This window comes from Protopterus annectens, chromosome 1.part1 (genome assembly GCF_019279795.1).
Source record: "Protopterus annectens isolate FY-2018-M chromosome 1.part1, PAN1.0, whole genome shotgun sequence".
In the NCBI taxonomy this organism is placed as follows: Eukaryota; Metazoa; Chordata; order Ceratodontiformes; family Protopteridae; genus Protopterus; species Protopterus annectens.
Window position 1 is genome coordinate 119,262,573 of NC_056726.1, and position 27,022 is coordinate 119,289,594.

At 37.5% G+C, this 27,022-nt stretch overlaps 1 protein-coding gene across 1 annotated transcript in view; it reads left to right on the plus strand.

Moving 5' to 3' along the window:
* Nucleotides 1-27,022, plus strand: part of LOC122814238 (dynein axonemal heavy chain 5-like) — a 3,525,594-nt gene that overhangs the window by 1,640,619 nt on the left and 1,857,953 nt on the right. The window contains exon 55 of the mRNA XM_044086840.1: nt 14,658-14,793. Within this exon, the coding sequence (XP_043942775.1) occupies nt 14,658-14,793 (136 nt within the window). The remainder of the gene's footprint in view (nt 1-14,657; nt 14,794-27,022) is intronic.

Here is a 27,022-nt window from a genome sequence, read left to right on the forward strand (position 1 = left end):
TCTGAATTGTCAGAACATTTGCACTTTCTCATGAGATTCCTAACAGTCTGGCCCATGTTCTTCACTCATCCATATTTGCATATTTTGGACTAAAAGTAGTATGTTTAAACTCCTGTTACTTTACAAAATGATGAAATTCCTGACTCACAGTTTGCAAGGTTTTGTCAGATATTACTTCACCTGGGATAGCATATCTAGCAAAAATAAATGTCAAGAGCTCGGTGATCATGTGACTTGCAGTGCCATAAAATTGAACTACTTTTGTATAGTCTGAATAATAAACAATATAAACAAGAAAATGAACACCCCTATACTGGAACGTATCACCTTCATCCAGGACACAGAGCTTGTATTTCATGTAATAGCAGCTCCCCTCTCTCTCACTTTGACTCCACAAAGAATAGTAAACTTCTTATTTTGAACTAATTGTTCAAACTGTTATTACATCGTAGGTCAATAAAGGGTCATGTGCCCTTTCTCTGTACTTAGCAAATCCTCAGATGTGAGTCATGAATCCTATGTAGCACTGAATCTCAAGCCTGTCACCTGGAAGGATTAAGCCTTGTACAGCTAAAAGCTCATCGCTGTAAAGGAAATATGCACATCAATGTCTGAAATATGATGACTTGATAATGTCTTGATCAAGAATTCCTAACTGTGTCTTAAAAGAATTACATGTCTCTGCCCTCTCTTCCACATCTCCTCAGTGCCTCAAAATTTTCAAATTAAACAGGCAATTATGAAATAAGCCAGAAGCGTCCAAACTAGTAGGTCTTCTTCACATTTGCAAATAAACTCTGATTTATGTATAAGGCATTTGCAAAAGTTTAACTAACTTATACTGACACTGTAAGTCATACTTTTGTAAGCTCAATGGCATTTTTGTTGTTTTTTTTTATTTCCTTAGGAGAAGACTTATTAAAATCATCATGTCTATTGATCATACTGTGCTTTAACCGATTTGCCAAAAAGACAATCATAGGACATTTGAGAAATAGAAACTTTTATACTAGCATTTTTCCTGTTCATGAGCTGCATGTCTGTGTGACCATTAAAGTTCTTGAGGTGTACATTACTGGTCGACCTTTCTTCTGTTTGAGGCCTTGTTGCCTAGCATCCACTTGAAGTAGTACTGTTTATCATGTATAACCTTGCAGTTTGTTTGTGTCTTTTGGCTTTTCCTGGTTAGGGGTCACCACAGCGGAACTCCGGTCCGCTAATGATTGGTAGTTGATTTTTACGTGCCGAGTTACCAGCCATGATGCACAACCTTCAACGAAGGTACGCCCATTCACGCATGTCCCCACGCAGAAGATGCTCTAGCTGAGAATCGAACTGGACAGCGTCTTACTGTGAGAAGACAATGCTACTGCAGCACCACCACCGCTGTAGTACTTGTATGTTTGTTCCTAAGATTAGAGAATACAGTGTTATGGTGTTACAACCTATTGAGTGGCAGCTTTATATCTGATAGGTTTGGAATGAAACGGCACTACAGCAGTGCATTAGTAATATGACACTCTCTTTATCAAACTCTGATTTGAGATCTTTAGAATTTGAAATATGATCCATGTATTTAAGACTAGACACATGGATATGGCAATAGTTTCTATTCAGTTTCAAGCCTTTTTCCTCAGTCTGGCCAACCAAGTCAAAAGTCACAATTATGTTCCTGCTTTGTATCTCCCTCATTAGAAGATCATCAGTTGTGTTTGTTTGCTACACCTTCAGTCTTTTTAACCATTTTAACTACTGACATTCAAAAGACTTCCACAGTTAACACTATTCTAAAAAAATACTATTTAAGAAACCTATATTTATAACCAGATGGTTGTTGAACATGTACAGTGTTGGCCAAATTATTAGAAATCGGTGTTCTTAATGTTTTTATTTTTGTTTTTATTGTTGTTTTGCCATATAACTCAATGCAAGTATATGAAATGACAAAACAATATAATTCTTGTTGTATAAGGAAATGTTCTAATACAATGTTCTAATATTTTGTGAATGACCTTTTGGCTATTATCAAGGATTTAACTCATGGAGAAGTAGAATGAAGAAGTTCATGGCAATGTTCAGTCATGGAAGCACTGCACACCCAAGCTGAAATGAGTTCTTCAGTCAGTTGCTGCTTGTTTGTAATGGTCTCTTTCTTCATCTATGAATTCAGAATAGCCCACAAGTTATCTATTAGTTTCCTACATGGACTACTACCTGGCCATGGTAACACTTCAATACCATGGAACTCAAGGAAATGTGTCACTTGATTTTTGTGACATAGGGCTCCATTGTGCATGAAGATGAAGTCCCCTGTCCCAGTAAATCCCTTCTTCTTCAGGTCACAGGTCTCAGTCACACATCTGAGGAAGCAGATGTTGCTGTAGGATGGTTCTGTACTGTTCCTGCTTCATGTTTCACTGAACAAGGTTGAGCTGACCTGTTCTGAGGACTCTCATAATGCTCCACTCCATCACTCGAGTGGTGTGATTAATGCACTGAACAATACAATTGTCCCTCATCTGCTCTCCAGAATGTCATCTGACATATAGTACTTGTTGATCTGAACACTGTTTTATGCTGTTGTCACTGAAAACAACCTGTTTCCAATCTTCTTTTGACCAGTTTTGAAACTCTTTTGCCCAGTTCAGTCTTTTTGCCTTCATTTGGTTGGACAATTGTTTCTTCAGAGATATGCAAGTTCAAAGCCCAGCATCCAGAAGTCTCCGTCAGTCAGTTCTGGAACTCACTGTAACACTCTGTTGTTCCAGCATTCCCTGCAACTGTCTACTGGATGCCTTGCAATTTTTATGGCATTCTTTAATCAGATATGAATCATCCTGAAGAGTTGTGGACCTTCTGTGACCACATCTGCCAGAACATCTGGGTGATAAACCTTCACCGTTATTCTGTTTCTTCTGAATTCGACTGACAGATGGCTGACTAACTCCGACCTTCTTGGCAATTTCCGATCCAGGAACACCTTTCAAGAGCAGACTCTCAACTTTTGCATGCTTTCGTGGCATTAAGTCAGCCAGCTAACCCATTTTAAGATTATGGAGCCATGTCATTATGATGTCATTTCTCTTTAAGTAGGTAAGTAACATATAGTAATTTCATGCTAAACAACGTTTTCTTAAATAATTAGCAAACTGAAATGATTTTTAATTTTTGAAAAAGTCAGACTGAAAATCAGTAAAGAAACTAAGAAATTTCCATTATTTGTTGGTATTTCTATTAATTTGGCCAACACTTTTTATAGCATTTAATTAACTCCATCTAACCTAATTGCCAAATCCCTCAATCAGCATCTAGCACTAAGAAAAAAAAACTTAGCAGTAGGCATAATCAGAACAACGTCCATAATTTGAAGTGGATAAAGTTCTGTTTCAGTTATTTGTTTCAGTCTAGAGGTTCTACGTATATTCTTAAATTGTCTCATATTACTGTTGCTAAAATGGCATTGACTCATTCTTTTGATTTATTATGCTTAATAATTTCACTTGTACTACCCAAATGTTTAGGTTCTCTTCATTTCTGATTCCAAGAGTTATTGTAATTCTTATTAGTATACAAATAATCTGTATTGAAAAAAGAAATAATTGTAATGCAGTAATTTCTTTGCAAACAGCCTAAACACGTAAACAATGCAGAATAAGTCAGCAAAATATTCAGCAGTGTCTTAAATACCCTGTTTCATAATGCTCAGTGAAGTATTCATTGCCGTTTTCCTGTTATGTCAATTGCTAGCAATATTAACATCTTTATTATTTCTAAAAAAATCCAGAAACTTCAAGAAGAAACATGTATACTATCACTGCTTCTAAAACTGTTCACAGCTCTGAGCATATTGTGCTGTATTTCCAGCTAATTTTGATACTGACATTCTGATTAACATTAAAACATTAAGCTAACAATCAGAAACATTCATTTTGTTCCTTCATAATTTTATGAATTATTCTATACCTGTCTGATATGAATAATCATTATGACATTATCAACTTTGTTGCTTTACCTTACTTTTTCAAGAACACCAACCATATTTTTAGCTTGCATTTTTACCTTTGTTACAAAATCTGACCAAATAGCTTTAATTTCTGCCTTGAGCATACAAGAAGAGGGCAAGGAGATTGTATACAGTTTTAAGTAGATGTTGCTTTCAGCACCTATAATATTTCTGCCTCTGATCACAAGCTTCTTTAGTGAGAAACACTTATAGCAAATTCCCTGCTACCTGTAACCTGAACTTCATTAATAAATTTTATTTGCATTATGCATTTCAGCTATGACTACAAGCAATTCTATTTTATACTTTTAGAATCATAGGAAGTTACTTGGCTAATTGCCCTAGGGCCCTTACAAGCCTAAACAAGTTATACACTTATTTCCAGGATCAGCACCTATTGCCTCTGTTTTTGTCTTTATGATCTGCATATTTATTTTTCACTGATAAAAAACAATCTGTATCATGCTTTATCATTTTTCAAGTGAAACTGTTATATCTGATTAGCTAAGTACAAACTTTGACAGTTGCTGAGCAATTCCAAATAATTCTTATACCAGCTAGTTTAGTTAATTTAATACTGTTTCTGTATATTTACTATGGCATTGACTTTTTTTTTCAAATTTAGCCCCAGTATTTTCAATGTCAGAATATTGTCCATATATTTAAAATTAGCCACACATATTTAATGTTTACTTTTATTCAGCTTTAGACCTTTTTGCCTTAGCCTGTTCAACACTGTAATTAGCTTTTACATAATGTTTTTGCTTGGTATCTTCCAAGACATGTAGATCATCTGCTATATTCACCAGATAGACATTATTTTTGTCACAGCTCTTTGGAATATTTACACTATTAAAGAAATAACAAATGGTAATATTTGAAATCAGTATCTGCCCAATTCTAGGTCTGTATCACATCGTCAAATCAAACATGTTTTCGTCAAACAACAATTCATCAAAGCTACTAATCATCGAAGTAAATTTTCAGCAAAATGTTTCTTAGGCCCGACTGATGGTAGTCCACCCTAGAGACAGTGAACACCTACACAGTTGGTGGGCTACACCCTGCACGCCCGCCCCCCCAACTAAATATTCCAACTCCAAGATCACACTACAGTGGGGAAAAGGGCAAATTCCAGATGGTGGCAAACTGTCACTTTGCCTGAGGAAACATTTTTTTTCTGAAAAGTTACTTCAATGATTAGTAGCATCGATGAATAGTTGTTTGATGAAGAGGCATTCGATGATATGTGATTTGACGATGTGATATAGATCCCCAATGTTATGTTGGAAGTTTGCAGCTTTGAGCTAAAACAATCCCGCTGATTTATCAAAAGCATTAAATACCATCTAGCACAGAAAAGTACCTCACACTAGGTATAGCTAAAACAACCTCTTCAACAGAGTCTAATGAACAGTGCGCCATTTTAATCTAAGTCTTGAGGGTTTACACAAATCTTAAACTTGTCTTGCTGTGTGACTGTGATAAGTCTATTGACCTGTTCACAGGGACACTGATTTACTGTTCTCAAAAAATTAAATTCCATTTTCATAACTTAAAATCCAGGAATTAAACCCACAATTTTTAAATGCAATTTCCGGTCCTTATGTAGATTCCATTATAGTTCTCTACTACATCTATATATGTGTTCTAGCTTAAAAAGACCACATTTTATGAAACTGCTGGATTATCTCAGTACTCAGACAGCCCAAATTTTGGATTTACTGATATTTTTCCCATAAAAAAATGAAAAATCAGTGTTCCTGCTTTGTTTAGCAAATATATCATGACTCTCAGTTACCTTCAATTCTTGAACTACAGATACTCCGCCTGCTGCATGAGTTACTGTTTCTACAGAAACTTGATACAGTGTCCATCCAGTAAACAGAATAAACCAAATGATACTACAATGACTGAATGGTTATGATCTTGACCTTACAGCACCAGGGTCCAGTGTTTACTCCAAACTTGTGGTCACTATGTATGTGGAGCTTTGCATGTTCTTCCCTTGTATATATGAGTTTTCTCTGGGCACTCTAGTTTCCTGCTATATCCCCAACTGAATGACTGCTCTAAACTGTCCATTTATATTGTATTTGTTTTTACACACGTGGCTTTGTTCATGGTAAAAAGAAAAGGTGCAAGGATCATTTCACTTGGGCAATTAACAAGTGAAGAAAGGAAAAATCTATGCAGGAAATAAATCTGAATTGTTGTATCTTTCGGCTTTTCCCAGTTAGGGGTCGCCACAGCAGAACTCTGGTCCTGAATGTTGCTGCAAAATATAATTCGGATCTGTATCTCCTGATTAAACATTTCCATTCCTCATTTATTGTTTCCGCGATTAACTTTCAGTGATATACTAATAATAGGATTCTTGCAAGCATCCATCAGAACTTTCAGGAATGCTTAGTTGAAACATTCACAATAGCTCCAACTTGGCTGGTTGAACTATTCTGCAGCTGTATACTGTAATTTCTATACATCATGCCATGCTTCTCAAATGGCAACTAACACAGTATATTTGGTTGATTTACTTTATCTTTTATGCCTTCAAAGGGGAAAAGGATCAACTGAAGAACTTTTCTACAATTTCTGGGTAGACAGCGAGGTCAGGCCACTTCACTCAAGGATCACAACCCAACTAACTTATCATTAGCATCCTCCTAATTACTTCTCCAAACCTTCTACTAGCAATAACCTAACTCTCCCCATCAGCTTCCCCTTATAAATTCAAAAAGCTCCTCTACCAAATTAATGAAAGCTTCATAAAAATCCAAAAACATTATTACATGATAGGGCTTCAAGAACAATTTCTTAGCAGAGTTACAGAAAGTGAAAAAACAAAAGTGCTGCAAGGAGGTGGCTAAAAACAAACCAATTTATTCAGCAATAAATTTAAAGTGCTTTTCGTCAAGTCAGTGACTTGACTTCCTCAGATGTCACTTACTTGACAAAAAGCGCTTTACGTTTATTGTTGAATAAATTGGTTTGTTTTTATCCACCTCCTTGCAGCACCTTTGTTTTTTCACTAGTTTGTATTTGTTTTGTTTGGTTTACTTTCAGAGTTACGGAAAGGTCAGGTGGTGCCCTGGAGCAGTACTGTGATTTATCACCCAGAGGATGAAGTTGTGGAATAAAAATACCTGCTAAAAGTTGAGGACCAAAAACAGGAAGAGTCCTCTCAATGTTGTGGAGCTAAATGAAAAAAAAATCAAACATATTCAGGCTAAACCAACAGCTATTACTCCTTACATAATAGCTGTTTGCTATACCAAATGCCTTTGCTAAACTGTAGTAAAGAGCTATAGTAGCTCCATGCTATAGTTCTCTGGCTTACCATCACTTAAGTTTAAAAAATAAACAAAAAGTATTCATGCTAAGCAAGGTACTATTGTGTAATTTTGCTAAACTCTGTCAAATACATTTACTAAGCAGTGGCAACGATCTATGATAGCTCCTTCCCACAGTTCCTTACATACAAACACTGACACACTGTCATTTAGGCAGATGTCACAGCTGCTTAAATAATACCAGTGGTGCACAGAGAGACCAGTCATCACCTCTTCGCATCATGTTCCCTGACAGCTTGCATCAGAGACTGCTAACCTCTCCACCTCCCACTTCCTATGACTTTGCTCCCTGGGATCAGCTAAATATGATATATTTTATCTACATCTTCTCACAGATGTGAACCTAATACAGGTTATTATGAATCCTACAATGCCCAATCTAAAAATAAACCATCACACTCTACTTATCCTCAGTACTAGGCAAATGGAAGCTGAAGAAATCAAACCCTAGTGTACAAGAAGTTGCTTGTTAATAGCCTTAACCTTCTGTGTAAATCTGATAGGTTTGTGTGTGTGTGTGTGTGTGTGTGTGTGTGTGTGTGTGTGTGTGTGTGTGTGTGTGTGTGTGTGTGTGTGTGTGTGTGCGCGCATGTGTGTGTGTGTGTGTGCACGTAGGAGTGAATGTGGCTATCTATATATTTATGTATACTTAAATACATGTATATAAAACAAGTGTTTTTGTATGACTTTTTTCCACTTCACTGTTTTCTCTATACACAGCTTCTTTAACTATTGCACATTTTCATTCAGTGCTATCAGTAGACAAAGGCAAAAATAATCAGGGACAATGGCTATAAACAATGAAGCAGCAGTATCCTTTGGTGGGTGGGTTTCTGGGGGTCCAGAGAAGTCTTGAGTCATATGCAGTGGCTTATCTTTCCCTTGCTGTGAACTGCTCAACATTTTTATCACTATAAGCGCTTTGCTGCATGAAAAGGTATGTGTGTGTGTGTGTGTGTGTGTGTGTGTGTGTGTGTGTGTGTGTGTGTGTGTGTGTGTGTGTGTGTGCGCGTGTGCGTGTGCGCGTGTCTGTGTGTGTGTTTGTCCAAGCACTTTGAGACAAATTTTAGACATGTGCCATTGCAACCAGTTTATTAACCACACATGTGAATATTAGAGTGCAAATGTTTTGAACTTTCACTAGGTTTCACAAACAGTAAATATTGAACATTAGCTTAAACTTACTGAAACATCATATAAATATTACGACATCATGGGCAGTGCTGACTGCTCACCTTTCAGAAAGACAAGAAACGTTACACTCTTTGCTCACTCAAATCCCCAGATTGCAAGATGGCATACCTTAGCTCACCTCACAAAACTGAAAAGAAACACAGGGGAACAGAAGAGAAGTTCTGTCAAGACCAGTGTTATCTGCCTGGCACCCACCAGCCTAATCTACAATATCTCAGGCTGGACAGGCAGGAATAACTACACTAGTCCACACCAAAAGGCTGATCTAACCTACTACAATAACTTTTTGCCTGTTTAGCCCCTCCTTTGATGACATCACTTCCTCCCCTCTTGTTCCCAGTTTAACCCTTTAATCCACCAACCTATTCTAAACCTTACTGCAACAGTTTCCAAGCTAATCCTCCTACTTCCTCCCCAACCCTTATTCAACTTGCCACCCCCTTTTCTCAAAGTGTCCTTGGATAAATCCATCTGTGCCTAAACTTCATTTGTCTAAGCACTTTGAGACAAAAATTAGACTACATGTACCATTGTAACCAATTTATTACCCAGTTTATAAGCCGCAAACATAAATATTATGGTACAAATGCTTTGATCTTGAACTACATTTCACAAAACACAGAAAATATTGAACATTATCTTACACTTACTGAAACATCAGGGGAAACATTACAACATTATGGGTAGCACTGATCACTCACCTCCAGAAAGTGAAGCAGTGCTACACCCTCCACTCACTCAAATCCCCAAACCTCACAAAACAGAAAAGAAAGAAAGTGGAAGCAATATAAAAAATCCATCAGAATCCCTCTTTTACCCCCACTAGCCTGTATACAGGCTGTTCTCCATTTTATTTCATAACTGCCTGATGATATCTTATAAAGTCAATGCCAGACACACATTAAACAAATCAAAACCTATCTCACTTAAATGTTTTCCATCACTCCTAAACCAAACCAAATACCTATCATCAAAATATTGGTGCTTAATCACAAACACACCTAACTCTAGCAATACCATTGACACTCTGTGATTGACAAAACTCCTTAACATCTCCAAGGCTGCAAAACAAATAGCCTATCTCCAGACTAGCCTAGGTATAACCTCTGACCATACCAACACCATTTGTGGATACTGCTGTAGTAATTTAACTAAATGTCCAACAAACAGAGCCAACAACTGCTTCTTAGGCACCAAACCTAAATCACTACCCCTTAGGTGAATTATCAAAATCCTCAGTACCCCCAACACTGATTTTATCATCTCAAACATAACAAGCTTTATTTATCAAAGCAAACCTCTGAATCCATACTATGCCACCTTCCATTTTGATTTTGAAAGCCCCAGCATACTTCCACCAGGCCTCATGACTGATCTCTTCCCAGCCCAGAATACAAATGAATACCCCAGGATAACTACTGCACCATCTGAAATTCAAACAACTTGATAGATTAACAACTCCTCATCTTATATCATCTAAATAAGCACTAGAGGCCCAATGCCCAACTCTCTTAATAACTTTTATTGACTTTCCTTCCTCAACCAAATCGGACAGTCTCCAATCCAAAAGGAATGTGCAGAAAACCTGTTTCCACACACACACATTGTAATTCTAAAGCTTGGTGCATCATGCTAATAAATCACAGTGCTGACATCAGTCTATCCAGCCCATTACGAAAAACCATAACCTCATACCATTGCCCCAAAATTCTCCTAAACTGTTTCATCCATGCTACTGGACACAATAACTATTTCTACTTTCTAAAGTAAAACCACTAGTTTGCCTCAGCCTACCTGATTTGTATAAAAATAGACATCATCAGAACCATATACAAGCTTTAGTCAGTGGCTAAACGCTTCTATATGGTTCTGATGATGTCTATTTTTATTTAGATGAAAGTGCTTAACAATTTTAATCGTATTTTATTAAAGTTTCTTTGGAGTCAATAGCTACCTGCTTGTCTGGTTCTTGGATATTTGGATCTATTTTTATGATTCAGCATGGTTGCTTGCTGGTTGGTTATTTTAACATATTGATGTAATCCATCTCCAGATATTTTCCTTAACCAAATGGGTAATATGAGGGGTAAATAAAACGGCCAAAAAAGACTGTTTGGGAAACCAGTCCCCTGGCCAAGAACCCAAGCTATCATTTACTGCTCATGTTGAAGCCTCCTGACACCAGACATCATTCAGCACTGACTCTAAATCAACTGTCCCTCCAGCAACATCATGCACTCCTACCTGACTCCTGAACTCCTGTACCTGCTCCTCAAATGTCAGAAAATCATGCAACTGATTAGGCTCCTGCTCATCCATGCAACCAATTATGCTCCTGCTTATCCATGCCTTCCAACAACTCGCCTACCTGATGTACCCCCAAGTCATTATCTGACAAGACATATTGTACATTACAATCATTACCTGTTAGCATGCAATATGCCATCTGTTGAACTCCTTCCACAACCTGCCTGACACGTTTCCCTCTACTTGTTTCTGAATGATAACCAACCTTCTTCAGCTTCCATCATCCCCTGGTCTTGTAGCCTGTATCCACTGTTGGAACTGAGGACCCTGCAGCAGTCAAGCCTTCAGCTTCTTTAAACAACTCGTCAGTCTGTGCTCAAGTTTGCACCCATCATTCTTTCATAGATGTTACTGCTAACTGCAAAACAGAGTATGAACAATAATAACAGCACCTCCAAATAAGCTTCCCCACCCATGTCTGTGGTACCCTAACCCCCATTAATGAAATGACATGTACTTCACTACAGTGTATTAACTGCTACCTGTCCCTGTTGATACACCACTGCTTCTGTGCTAGCACATTCCCTCATGACTAGCATAGCCACCAACCTATCTTACTGATAAGAAGATTCCTTTATATTGTTTATGCTTAACACACACATATCTACCTATCTATATATCAATATATATCTATAACTATCTATCTATCTTTCTATATATATATATATGGTTCTACCTGACTTCGTCGACAGCGCAGAAGACCGACAACGGAATCCGGAGCTCCAGAAGATCGACATCGAAGAAGACCGACGCGAATCGCGAGTGGCAGAACATCGACAATGCAGAAGACCGACACGACGGATGACAACACCAACGCCGAGGATGCCGACATGGGGAAAGGCTGTGTGAGTATGCAGTGACGGATCGCAGGCAGGTAAGTGTGGAGATTGACGGTCTGTGGGGATAGGGGTGGGTTAAGTGAGTTAGGGTTAGGGCGATAGGGTGGGTTAAGTGAGTTAGGGTTAGGGAGCGATAGGGTGGGTTAAGTGAGTTAGGGTTAGGGGAGATAGGCGGGTTAAGTGAGTTAGGGTTAGGGAGCGGGTAGGTAAGTGCGATAGTGACGGACCTTAGGGTTAGGGTAAGGTTTAGTGTGGGCTTGTAAGGATTTTGGTGTGCTTGTGTTGTGTGTGTGGTTTGTGGAATGGGGATGTGTTTGTTTTAATTGTTATTGTGGTGTGTGCAGTGTATGGGGTTTCGTGTTTGTGTACCGTCGGTTATTTCGTTGTCGGTTATGTGTGGTTTCGTGTTTATGGACTGTCGAATATGTGGTGTCGGTGATGTGGTTGTCGGTGTTGTGTGGTTTCGACTATGTCAGGTAGAACCATATATATATATATATATATATATATATATATATATATATATATATATATATATATATAAATACATATATGTATAGATAGTTACAAATTTAAAATGGTGCTTGTAACTAGCATCCTACCTACATGTGACAAGCACCCACAGTTTGTTTACTCAAGCCAAAATGTTTATTATTATTTTTTTATTAATATATTTCTATATAAACGGTCAGTACCTGCCAAAGTCAATGACCACACTGCATAGTCAGCTGTTCCCATACCCAACTTAGTCCCCTGTAGGTGTACAACTAGCTCCACTTATTGTAGTACCACTATCTTCCTGCCTGCAACAAAACTGAAATGCCCTACATGAGCTATAATCCTTAACTCTTATTAGCAACCCAGTACCCAAGTGATTACAGACTTTTTTTTCTTCCTTTTTTTTTCATTAAAAAGAAAGGGAAGTTCCTAGTTGCTGCTCAATCGCATACTGTCTTCCAATGGCAACTGTTAACCAACTTCCTGGCTGTGTTCCCTACAACTATATGAGACCAGCATACTGAAAACTCAACCAGCATCTCCCAGATAAACACCCCTGCAATCCCAAACAACAACCACCACTTGCCCTCCACATGAACCAACACACAGCCCCAGAGAATACAAAACACAGGCTGTATGTCTCCCAGGCTCCCTTGCTCTGTATCAGTAGTGAACCTGCATTATAATGTGGCTAGACACCATGAGGCAAGCACCAATGCCTCACCATCATGAACACTGCAACAGAGCACTCCAGTGACAACCCTTCCAACTTGCAAGACATAAGTCTACAATGAGACAACCACTACAACACCACCAAAGTCAAAACCAGCTGTAACTCGAAATACACGGATGCCCTCAAACATGTGGGCTGTATCTCCCACAGGCTCTGTCCCTCCACACATTCACAATCAGCTGCTGCCAGCCTCAGCCCCATTCCAGGACCAAATCAGTGACAATCTACTATGAAGTCCTCAAGTGTGGCACAGAATCTCATTCAACGTGGCAAAGCAAAACACAGGCTCTGCACCACACCGCACTGTGCCCTCCCACATGAGGATCAAACCCAGATGACTTCTGCTTCATCATCCCCACTACCTCTCCTTCATCACAACCAGATCCACCCATTCCTACAACTGCTGTCAATCAACTCCCAAAATTCCAAATCAGCAGTTGTCAGAGATGAAACACTCCACCACAACCTGCCATCCACTAAATGACCTCTCCAAAAGAACTGTGCATATCCTCTTACTCTCCAGCAAATCAGACCATGTTAAAGAAAAAAAAGAAATTTTGATCTTACCTCCCATGCTCCTACTCAGCTCTTACCTTACCTTTACCATGTTACCAGATCTACCACAGTGGTCACTTGTGCATGAGGAGATATTGCAATAACTACACTCCCACACCAAAAGGCTGATCTAACCTACTACAATAACTCCCTTAATGACATCACTTACTCCCCTCCTGTTTCCAGTTTAATCCTTACCCCTCCATCCTTTTCCAAACCTTACTATAACAGATTCCAACCTAACCCTCCTACTTCATCTCTCTTCTTATTCAGCTTGCCACCCCCTTTCTCAACGTGTCCTTGGACAAATCAATCTGTGCCCAAATTCTTCGTTTGTCACTGCATGAATGTGTGTACAAACGTGTGTTGTGCATGTTTCTGTATTACATGTGCACTGCATCCAGGAATATTGGCAGCAAAACTGCTGGCAGTAATTTGAAAAATATATATATTTTCATATGGTGAAAACCTTAAACTTTAATACGGTGAGTATCTGTGACATTCAAAATGGTAAACAAAAAAAAGTACTCCCAAGGAGGTGCAAACATTTTGTAGTGAATACATAAATTAGTGATCCCATGAATGAACATTTGCTTGAAGCTTGTGACTGGTAATTTTTGAAGTGAGTGCTTAAATTAGAGATCATACTATCATAAATATGTATGAATATGCATTTGTTTGAAGCTGTGATTTATGCAGACTGCAAGTAAAGCTGCCATGTTTGGGATTGTACATGCCACACCCCATGCAACTTAATCATCACTGGAGTCATCGTGTCTCACAGAAAAGACAAATACTTGTTTTTTTTTTCACACAAAAAAGCAAATAAGTAAGTACTTACCTTCATATTTTCTTTCATGACTTTGGTTTGGAAGAGATACAGTTCCAAGACATTCTGTTTAGTTTTCTATGGTTTGAGCACTTGACTTTCATATTAAGAAACAGCTCTCAAAAATCTTCCTGCACTTTGTGGGTGTGTGCATGTGGGCCACTATATAATATCATACTGTTTTTCTGCCGCCATTTTATTGAATTTTACAAATGTAGTAATACATCTAGGCACCAAATAGTAGCAATGACAATGACAACTGCTTTAATCAAAGAGTTAGGAATGTGGCTAATTATTATAGCCTTATTATATCCGATAATATTGTCATCGTAGGCCCCTCTCCAAGCCTGAAGACAACTTACAGTGCGGATAAGCACAGGAAGAGCATCTCTTCAAATCTGATCTCCACAGCTGCACGAGTGGGTCACATTCTTGTTGCAGAAGCTTTGCAAGAAGTTCTGGGACCTAGAATGATTGGTGATGTATGTCTTCTAGTATTCAGCCTATAAAATGTGTGAACTTTAAGATTGCAAGTATCACAAATTTGACTTTGTTGACTTTAACATAGGAATATTTTAGTAACTTAATTTGGGGTTTGTTGAAAGCTTCTTTTGCAGCACAAGTAAATGATATACTGTTGTGATAACCTGTGAGTGACTGTGAGCAATAAAAAGTACTGCAGAGCTAGCAGAAATAAGGAATATAATTTACTGTTTTACTGACCGGATGGTCAGGCATTCTTTTCAAAGTGCCACTACTGTAAAGAGCAAACATTCTTAGAGAGATAACAGCACCTTGAAAAGTAAATGGTGATATGAGAATACATGACTGTGTAGTTCAGTTTTCAACTTTCTTTGGTGAAGAATCAGGGACAAAGCCAAAACTACCATAGAAGCTCTATAGTTGACCACCTCCCTCCATTGACCACCTCCTTAAATTGACCTTATTTTCATAGACCAGACATGTACCACATTTACTCAATAGAAAACCAACCTCTCTGTATTGACCACCTTTGTAAGTTGTATCTTGACCACTTGGACTGTGACACACAATATTAATTTACCCTCTATAATTTGACCAGTTGAGTCCACTCTACACCAAGGTATAGAAGGAGTGAGGTTTGCCCCTTAGTTGTATTATTTTTTTCTTTAGTGTAAGTTATTTTTTCATGTTTTATTATTACCATGTGTTGGATAAAGCCTAATGTCCTATTGTTTATCACGTGTTGCTAAAGGTTTTTTCAACATGAAGGAGTGGTCTGAATTGTAGGTACATCTTACAATTACTGAAAACGTTTGCAGTAAATTGAGACATGATGGTCCAAAGATAAGAACTCAAAGAGCTGACATTGAAGGAAAAGGTTGATCTTCTACATTTTCTGGAAAGCAGCAACCAAAGAAAGACGGCAGAACAATTTGATGTTAGCAAGACCACACTTAGCAACATCCAAAAATGTAAACGTGAGTACTTGGAGAGATATGGTAAGGAAAGCAGAGACCTACAGTGGAAAAGGAGACAAACTTCCCTTGATTAAGTCAATAAAGCCACATTAAGCTGGTTCAAACAAATGAGGTCAGTTAACGCCAGAGTCTCCGATCTGATGATCCAAGAAGTTGCTAAAAAAGTTGCACAGGAATTCAGAGTGACAGATTTCCAAGCATCAAGGGGTTGGCTTGAGAAATTTAAACTACGACACGAGATCTCCCAGAAAGTGTTGTGTGGTGAAACCAATGAAGTTCTACTAGAAGTTGTGGAAGAATACATCAAAAATTTGACAGACTTAGCCAAAGGCTTCAAAGATGACAACATTTTTAACTCTGATGAGTGCAAACTCTTTTTCAAGGTGATGCCTGACAGGAGCCTCATCATGAAGTGCGACAAATGTAAGAGGGCAAAACTTTCCAAAGAATGTTTCACAGTTCTGCTTTGCACTAGCTCAGCCGGAGAGAAACTAAAGCCCTTGGTGATTGGTAAATTGGCAAAGGCACGCGCATTCAAGAGCCTAAAACCTGAAGACCTCCCCATTACATGGAGATCAAACAAATGCACATGAATGACTGGTGCTCTATTTGAGGAGTGGTTAAGGGGTATTGACCAAGAAATGAAGCAGAAAAAATGGTCTATTCTACTGACAGTAGACAACTGCAACTTGCAAGTGAATCATCTCACAAACCTGACACTGATGTTTCTGCATCCAAACATGACCTCAAAAATCCAACCTCTTGACCAAGGAATCATCAAAACATTTAAAGTGCACTACCAAGCCCAGCTTCTGCAGTGGGTCATTACTAAAATACACACCTGTGGTCTGCCTGTGGAAGCAACTTCATCCGCTGCATCAGTAAATGCTCTGGATCCTGTCCTCTGGATCAGTTCTGCTTAGAAAAAAGTTCAGCCAGAAACAATACCGAAGTGTTTCAAGAAAGCTAGATTTGTCACAATTCAAGAGCATGATGTTTTTACCCCATCAGACAATCCATCTCCCATGGCAGAATTCAAAGGAGTAGATGAAGCTTTTGTTACAATGGATGATGAGGTGGCAACCTGCAATGAACCTGACCCAGAAACAATTTCCCAATCGATATTGACTGAAGTACAGACCAGTGTAAAGGTACACAAAGCAGCTGATGAAGTGGAATAAACAAGTGAGGATGACAAAGAAATTTGTTTTACACTTAGAAAAAAAAGCAACTTGTTTTGTTGTCTCTTCCTTTTCGCAAAATAAACATAGTCTTTCAACTTTTGTTTTGTATGGCATATTCCCCATTTACTGGTAAATTCCTTATTACCCATCTCCATATTCTAATACTGTACTATCTTGGTACACTACTTCTTCCTCACTTTAATGGCTTTAATCACTTTTTCTGGTAAACTTCCCAATGGACTTACATAGTAATATTGTTTCATTACTTTATTATACCACATCCTTCTACCTTTCTTTATATTATCATTTTTTATATTTTCCATGTTAGTATCTTTTCTTGATCATTTTTAATTTCATTTACATATTTGTTTCTCTTTAACTTATTCTCATCTCCCAGAATGTTTTGCACTTATATTTAAAACATCTCACTATCAATTTCTTACTCTCTTCCTTTACCCACTTTCATACTCCGTACAAGTTTAAAAAACCAGATCAACTAAATTTAGTAACCCAAATCCCCTATCATTTCTACAATGCACTTCTTTTCACTGGGTTTAATCTTAAATCCCATATGATAGATTACACCAATTGCATAATTTAATTTCATATTTTTCTAGCATCATATAAACATTTGACATATACTCTATTTTTTCGTGTCTATATTAGAACATCGAAGTTTCAAAACTTCGAATATTCCAATATCGATCCCTATTCAGCGAAAGCTGAAAACATTGAACATACAGAACAGCAAATTTTTTCCTAGGGAAAAAATTTGCTATTCCAAAACACATACAACACAAGCACACCAAACAAACAGCAATCCACACACATACACCTAAAATCTTACACCAAACCCTACACTAAACTATACACACACCACTAACTATCCCCTTACCTTAACCCAAACCCTAACCCTAAGGTCCGCCACTCACACACACTCGCCTGAGCCCTAACCCTAACTCACCTACCCCACCCTAACCCTCACGTCCACACAATCGCACACTTACCTGACCCGCACCCTAAACCTAACTCATCTAACCTGCCCTAACCCTCATGTCCACAGAATCGCACACATACCTAACCCGCACCCTAACCCTAACTCACCTAACCCGCCCTCACATCCGCACAATCGCACACATACCTAACCCTCACCCTAACCCTAACTAACCTAACCCACACTCAATCGCACACTTACTTGAACCCGACCCGCAACTTTCCACCACAGTGCTGAAAATACCGAAGAAACAGAAACGAACAACTGAATTCTTTCCCTAGGAAAAAATTTGGTTTTCTGTTGCTTCGATGTTTTCAGCTTTCACTGAATAGGGGTCGATATTAGAACATTCGAAGTTTTGAAACTTTGATGTTCTAATATAGACACATTTTTTCAATTAATACAGAATTCACCAGATAAAACTTTTTCCTGAATGTTAATCTATACATTTCCCAGAGAAGACATACTTCTTTCAGTGCTTTTATCAAACCTCCTGTTGCATCATAACTACATAATTTTCCCATATTTTATCCCTAGCAAAGGCACTTCATTCACTGCCCCCCCCCCCAGTTTTCACCACATCGCCCAAACCCTTCATTTCATCTTTATTTAAGGTGATTCCCATTTCCTTTAAACATATATTCATTCAAACCAGCATGGTCCTTATCCATATTTTGTTCTTAGCAACTCAACTATATCATCTGTGTATGTCAAAACTACTAGAATCACCACCTTCTTTTGCATCACATATCTGGCATCTTTCATTTTTATAAGCTACTTTACTTAGTATCAGATTCATTACTAATGCAAACAATATTCCACTCATGGGACATCCTTGTCTTATACCACACTTCATGCATATTTCTTTACTTAGCAACAAATTCACTAACACTCTCACTCTTATTTTGATACACTGACATACATACTCTCCTAATTCTGTTACCTCTTCCTTTCTTCTCCATAACATCCCACAAAGCATCATCATGTCTTGCCGTATCAAATTCCTTGCTAATATCATCTACCATAAATTTCACATCCTCCCTTTTATTTATAATATCCACAATTTCTCTCACAACCAACAATTCTTGATATTCCTTCCCTTTTTATACCATATATACTTTCTTCCATCACATCCCTCCATCTATTCTCCTCTTTATTAGTCTCATAAATAAATATAATCTGTGTTATTTAATGTGATGGGTCTGCAATTTTTCATTTAATTTTTCTCATCTATCTTCCATATCAATTTTAATCTTCCACTATATAACTTTTCATAAATTCTTCCTTCTTCAGTTTATTCATTACATTTACATGTTGCCTTTACTAGTACACTAATTTCTTGTACATCCCATACCCTATACCATCTGGGCCTGATACTGAATCAACATTTACTTTCCTAAGTACTTCATAAAATTTGCTAATAGTAATTTATTCTTCAAATTCTTCCTTAAATCATTCTGGATTTTTTTTAAATTTCCACGCTGTCTTATTTTCCTTCTTTTTACTCTTATACATATTTTCACATGCTATATTACAACACTCTTAATTTGCGCATGTTCTTTTTACCTCTCCTTTTACATTTTTAATTTCCCCTATTATACTTATATCCTCCTTTACTGTTTTACCCAAATACACATATACCTCTTCCCTTCGCCTTGTAAATAATATAGCTGCCTAAAAAGTAATGCCCTTATTTTTTCAATTTATTTTATATATTTATTTTAATATATAACACTCTTTTGTGTTACTCTCTAAATTTTCTTGACATTCCTATACATTTCTTACAGTCTTAATACTGTTCACATTAACTGAAAGTACTCTAAAATTGTTCTTTTTCCATCTTTTTAAATTTAAGAAAATATTTAAAAATTTTTGTTTTATTACTCTTACACCTTCCCTAATTGAATATTTTCCTCGGTTTACATACAAATAATCTTTGATCCTCAAAACCAGATTTTTCACTGGCTAGAATTTCTAAAAAAACTTATTAGTATTGATCCGTTCTCCAGACCTCTCTACCTGCATACACCGCTTTCCCACATTTTTCTCCTCCACATTTTTTGTCTTCACCTAGTACACCCTCTCCTCAGAATGTTGCCATTCTGCCTTGTGTATGTTTTCTTCTGTCTCACCTTCTTTTTCATTTTTAATTTTTTCTCTTGACAATCCATCCAAAGGTGACAATTTTTACACAAGCTGTATTCAAGCATACATCTTTTTGCTGTATGCCCTTTCTTCCCATACTGGTTCAACAGTGACAATCATCTCGAGCCAAGGTTTACACCACCGAGTGGCTAGGCCTGCCACAGTAGCTCACTCGCACACACACTCACTCCTAGGGCCAATTTTTTTTAGAGTATCCAGTCCACCTGCTACATATCTTTGGAGTGTGGGAGGAAACTGGAGCACCTGGAGGAAACCCACGTGACCACAGGGAGGACATGCAGACTGCACAGAAGGCATCCCTGCCAAGAATCGAACCCGAGAACCTATGAACCTCTTGCTATGAGGTGACAGTGCTGATGGCTGCACCACCACAGCTGCCAATACCAAATAAACATAACTAACTATATCACTACCTTAAAAGCAGGTCATGGGCCAAGTTCAACTAACCTGGGCAGCAAATACAAATAAATAAATAGTGAATTATATACACAGCAAACTCTGAAGTTTCATTTACTCATACAATCCAAAAGGAGTAAACATATACTAGAATACATGGACATTTTTTAAAGTGTTATATTTTGGATGTAAAATACTTCCTCCAACACCATTTACATATACTACAGCAAGTTTGAAGCAGTTGGCAGAGGAACTATTTTACATCAAAAATATATAAAAAAATAATCTAGTACTTAAAAGAAATAAGTAAGTAAAACAACAATTTTACAGAGAGCCCATTTCTCCAGGATGTGTGTTAATGTGTAATTAACGCCCTTCCAGGGGTAGTGGGTGTTAATTACACATTAACACGCACCCTGTCAAGCATTATTGCTTGCTTATCTCTAACTATACAAAACTATCAACAATTTCACACTGACCCTGCATGCATTTTTTTAACATTGCCTTCTTCCAGTTCATCAGCTCTAAACATTTAAGTTACTACCAGAAAGCAAATACTTGCTCCATGGATAAGTGTCAATCGTTTTGTTACATAGTTCCAGAGATTTCATCATCAGTCCACCGGTTTCAAATGCTAAGGTACAAAAAGTTTCTATTCCAATATATATAAAAGACTGATTTTTTTTTTGAACTTCAAAACCTAGAACAGTTTCCAAATTCTGCCATACATAATATCTGTCTATTACAGTGCTTTTTTGTTCTTACAACTTGTCTTCTCTTCTTTTTAAAAACAGTTTTATTTACATTTTGTTGCTACTCTCCATTCTGGCCTTCTCTCACTGCTGTATTTGTTTTAGTTACTCCATCATCTGCCACAAAACCAGGCACCTTTTCAGTTTGTTGCCGCTTTCCTCTTACTTTCTCTCACAGTTGCATCAGTTTTAATTGCTGCATTCTCTGCTGCCACATCTCCTGGTTCCTTTTTCACATTACCATCCTCAGCAATTCTGAAAAAGGTGTTTGCCATCTCACACCAAGAAACACTGTCAACTGGATCATCCTGCTTGTTTATTTTTAAAAGAACATCATTTGCAAGTCCCCCTGATGCCATATCTATTATCTGCACCACTTCAACAGACTCATTTACTTCTCTACGGACATAGTTGAACGCTGCCCCTTCACAACATCCACCACAAAGGAATCGTTATTAAAATCCTGAAGTTCCATATTGAACAGATTTTTCTCCAAATTCTAACTTTGCACTTCCAAACTCTTTTTCTCCTTTTCTTTCCTCTTCTGTGTTGAGTGGCTGCTACCCTTCAGCCTGTTCCTTGCTGCTTTAGGAAACCTCTAGTGCCATCTATTAGCTCCAAAGAATAGGGGAAGTTCACCAATGTCCTGGCCAAATTTCCGTTAATACTAAGGTCTCCCCTGTAAGGGGGTCACTAGCTGCATGGGATTATACCAGTCAGCAAAGGATAAATAAAATAATAAATAAAGTAAAGGTGCGTGTTTGTGCATCTATGTTTGTGTGTCTGTTAATGCGAAATGAAAAAACTGTCTAGGCAAATAGCACTAATTTTGAGGGTGAAAACTTTAACCTAAAATACTAACTTCTGTGAAAATCATGTGCTTTTTCAATTCTCAGATGGTCCATAATCTAGATTTACTGGTATTTGTCTCAGAAAAATAAAAAACAAGTGTGCCTGTATGTACCTTTTTGTAGACTCTAAACAAAAGTTAACACATAAGATGTCCATTGTTTAATTTTTTTTTATTAATGTGTCAAATCTGAGTTTCTTACACCTTTAAGTTTCATGAGATTAACCTATTAAAGTTCAAGTGAGGACTAAAACAGCATGGCATAATTTTTATACATTTATTCTAAACACTTAGGACTGGAATATCTAAAAATAGGAACATGGCATTAAAAGAAAACTAAATTTAAAACAAACTTTTTAGATTTTTTGGTAGACTCATTTGTATGTGCTCTCAAACTTGTGAGGTAGATTACTTCTGAGACCCCAAAAACTGCATGTTTATCTGCTCCTTTACCACCTCTGAAACAAACTGCCCTGCAGGATAGAGAGTGAATAAACTGCCCTGCAGGTAAGATAGTGTTATCCTTCAAACAGGACCAGGATGATTGATTGGTACCACACATTTACCCTGGGTCTACTGGCCTAGCCCTCATGGAGAAGGGGACACAGACTGAGAGTGGGTACTGGCAAGGCATAAATAGTTCTGAGACTGAATTGCCTTGAAATTCCAATGATCCTGTGATCTATAACATAATGTTTTTCACCAGCTTTAAGGGCTAGGATTAGTCTGTTGATAAGAGGTGTTGCTAAAATAAACATACTTCTTCACTGGCACTGCTTTCCTAGACTTGCCACATATTAAACTATTCCCACCAATCATGATAATATGAATGCTCACTCATAACCATAATCCCAGTTTTAAAATAGCATTGATGATAACCTAGCCCATAACTTTGTAGCAAAATGACATTGGAAGGCAGACGTGATGTCATACGTTTTCATTTTACTGAACAAACATACATTGTATAATAGTAAGTGCTACTCAAGCATTTTTATTTTGATTTTATTTCTAACTTGTTAAATTCAGTGGACACATATCCCTTTGTTGGGACACTTGGGTAACAGTGTCTGGAAAAGTGGCTTGCTGAGAGTCACACAATCTGCAGGTAGAAATAAAGGTAAAAAAAACAGGACTACAGAATGGAGCTCACAATTTTAACCAATTAGGGTCAACTACCAGACTAACATGATGCATTAGTCTGTGGGTTATAGCTGGATCTAGGCTCTTGATAAGTGGTATGTTTCTCAAAATGAACCTAGCCCCCTCCTAATAATCTTATTTCAAGCCTTAACCTTAACCATACATTTGAGAACTGGAATAAGGATGTTATTTAGGGGTATGCCTGAAACAATCTTAAATCATTACTCACATTGTCTCTGCAAAAGTAACCCAATCCTTCAGTTCCAGAAAGGTATAACTCTGGCCTATTCCTAGCCTTAAATAACACTGAGTGCTTGCAATAGGTTGCTAATTAGAACTATACCTGAGAAACAAATTCCCACATCTTAACATAATGCCTGTCTAAGAATAAAAGCCAACAGCATCCAAATAATCCTAACACCAGTCTTAACCATAATACTGCCTTTAAATTTGACAGTTTAGCTGTTGATTAGTGGCAAGATTCATATAAGGCTGCATCTTGTTTCAGACAGCTGTAATTAGACTAAGTTAGACCTAACAGTCCAGATAACCTTAACTCCTACCCTAAGCCAAGCCCTAAGTCTAACTGCAATTCTAAACCTAGCCCTAACCATAATAAGTCTTACTGATGGAAAGCAGCAGGCTGAGGCTGTTGATAAGTCTGATGTCGGGAATCATCCAGCATTTTTACTCTTAGTACTTGCCAAAATATAGTCTTGCACTCAAAAGCAACATAACACTAACACAAAGGAATCTGGGCATGACAAGTCTTAAATTAAAACCCAATGCATTTATTGAGCACTTTTCAAATATTGGAGAGGGCAAGAATGCAAATAAAGCATCTGAACCATATCAATTACCAGTACAGACAGATTTAAGTCCCTTTCAGAAATCTATCAACAACGCAATTAACAAAAGCAAAATGGTACCTTAATGGGCATCAATAAAATTCCAGCAATTATGCTAACAAACCTTAAATCAGAACTGAGTCCAATATTGCTTGCTCTATTTAAGAACTTACTTAAGTCAGGGACTTACCTTCCTCATTAAAAAGTCATGAATTATCCCTATTTTCAAGAAGGGCAAATCTAGTGGTATTATAACTATACACCCTATTAGTCTCACACCTACTTTTAGTGAACATTTTGAACAGTGGGTACCAGATATTATGGAGAACAAAATTATTTTTTTTGAAAAATAGATTTAAATCAACATAGCTTTAAAAAGGGTCATTCAACACTTACAAACATGAAATTTTATCATCAAGTTAAAATAGCTGCATTTGGCAAAGGCTTTTGACTATTTTTCCCACTAGACAATATATAATCCTTTGACTCAGTTATGGATATAAAATGTACTTATCATAATAGATAGTAAACTGGCTAAAAGAAGGGGAGTAAATCAATCATCATCCATGTTATACATCACTGCCATCACCAGTTCACTATGAGGGGGTCTTCAAGGCTCAGAGCTGGCCAATGTTATTTAATCTGGTCTTTTCAAATATTCCTAAAATTTGGATAAATAGATATGTGAATCATTGTAAGGATGGATTTATTTCATACAAAATGCACTTTTTATTTAATAACGAATTACCTTTCAGAAATGTGTTTGTGTATCTAAAATAATCATTAACCTTACTACAAGTGTAAACGTAAACCGACTATCATACAACCTATTATAGTGACAGACACAGTTTTAGGTGTAATGTCAGAATACAAAGACTTGTGGACCACAGTAAGAGAACTGTTTTCCTTTTTTAAACATTTAGATAATATAATTAATAGTGCAATGGAGCAAATTAGTTTGTTATGCAGACATTTCTCTACAAGGGATGCAGTCTACATGATCAGTTTATTAAATTCCTGTATATGACTGGTTTTAGAATACAGTAGCCCCCTCGGTATATGCATTAAAGGAAAACCAAACATATAAAGGCTGTCTGAAGAAGGTTTACCAAGACAATAAAATGTAAAGGTCCTGTCATATGAAGAAAGATGTAAGAAATGAGATCTGTATTCCCTACACTGCAGATACTACCAATGTACTTTAATTTTGCCACATGAGGCATTAAAGAGTGTAGAGTGGCATTAAACCTGGAATTATATAAATCAGCTAAAAGCACCTGGGCATAATAATCTAACATATTTTATAAAATGTTTTAAAACAAAAATTAGAAAATAATTTATTACACAATTTATACATGTTTTGCCAGTCTGAATCTTTACACATTTTCAAGGAAAACTTGGACAAATGGATAAATACAACATTTAAAGCCCTGCATTTACAGAGTTAATGTTCCAAGATGGCCTTCAGAAATGAAAAATGTATCCAAAGTTATGAGACTTGTAATCCTGGCCAACAGTACGATGCAAAACTAATGTAAATTTAGCAGTTTAGTTTAGGCTGCTGGTTAGGGATATTCCTGAAGTAAAACCTTTTCTTCAATCATACAGCCTTCCTAAGATTGCCTCAGTACTCATGATGTGAGGGATGTGGCTTTACTCCAGTTTTAGCTACAACAAAAGGTGGCAACCCTAACTATGCTCCTATCTCCATCCCCTGGTGAATCCTGTGTGTGAATCTCTAAAGTGGAGCAAACCAGTGATATCTACATGCATCCTCATGCATAATGGCAGCCACCTACATTACATACACTGTTTGGAAGAGCAGATCATGCACCTATCTTAAATGTTGTCTGTCATCATGGCAAATAAGCCTCATGTAGATGTTAGTCTTAGAGTGGACCAGGGACATCTACCTCCCACAAAGATGGGAGAGACAGGACTGGCCATTCATTCTCAGGTTCCCCAGTCAGCTCCTTCAGTGTCTTAGTCACTATTAGATCTTGGGTCATCTGGGTCACAGTCAAGGTAGGTTTACCTAAGTGGACTATGAAAAGAGTTTACTAATCAGGGATGTATCAGAAACCAGCCTACTTCTTCATTTACATAGCCTCTATAGGGATACGTCAGCCCTCAGAATCCAGAAAAACTTAACCTCAGCATTATCCGTAAAACCAAGTTTTAATCCTTACTGCAAATCTAGAGTTAGGTACTTGATTAGGGATGCACCTACAACAGTATGCAGCTTCATTCATGCTTCTCTCCTAAGATCTACTTGTCCCACAAAGTCCCCATAGAACCTAATAATAACTGTGCATAATGCATCTACTCGCAAGCTGGTAGTACAAATCATGGTTATGGTAATTTGAATAGTCAAGTCTAACAACAATGAGATAACTTAACACAGAAAGCTAGATAACCAATACAGAGCTGGGTTCCCACAGCTAATACTTTATTATTGTAAGTCTGAAGGGACTGTTGCCTTAGGGGATAAGTAAAGTAACTCTCTTGAAGCTATGCCCCTTTACACACTTCATATACTTTTCCTGTATAATGTGAAACTATCTGAAAGTGTGCAATTTTCCAGTGAAAAATTATTTGGTTGCAAACATGAAAGCAAACAAATGTAGCTCAAAAACCAGTCTTTTGAATAACAAAATGACACTGGCCTCAGGCCTGATTCTAACCATAACTAGAACTTTGATGACAAGAATTAGGCTATTGATTAGTGATAAATCTAAAGTAAGTCTGAAGATCATTTCGTATTGTCTTCTGTAGGATAAACCCAGCCCTCAGAACCCAGATAAGTCCAACATCAAGAAGCATGGCAGTTTCAGTACCATTCCCTCCCAGCAGGTGGTGGTGCGAGGAAGCTGAAGCTCTAGCAGAGAGCCAATCAGTAGATGATTAAGTAGAAAAGTACC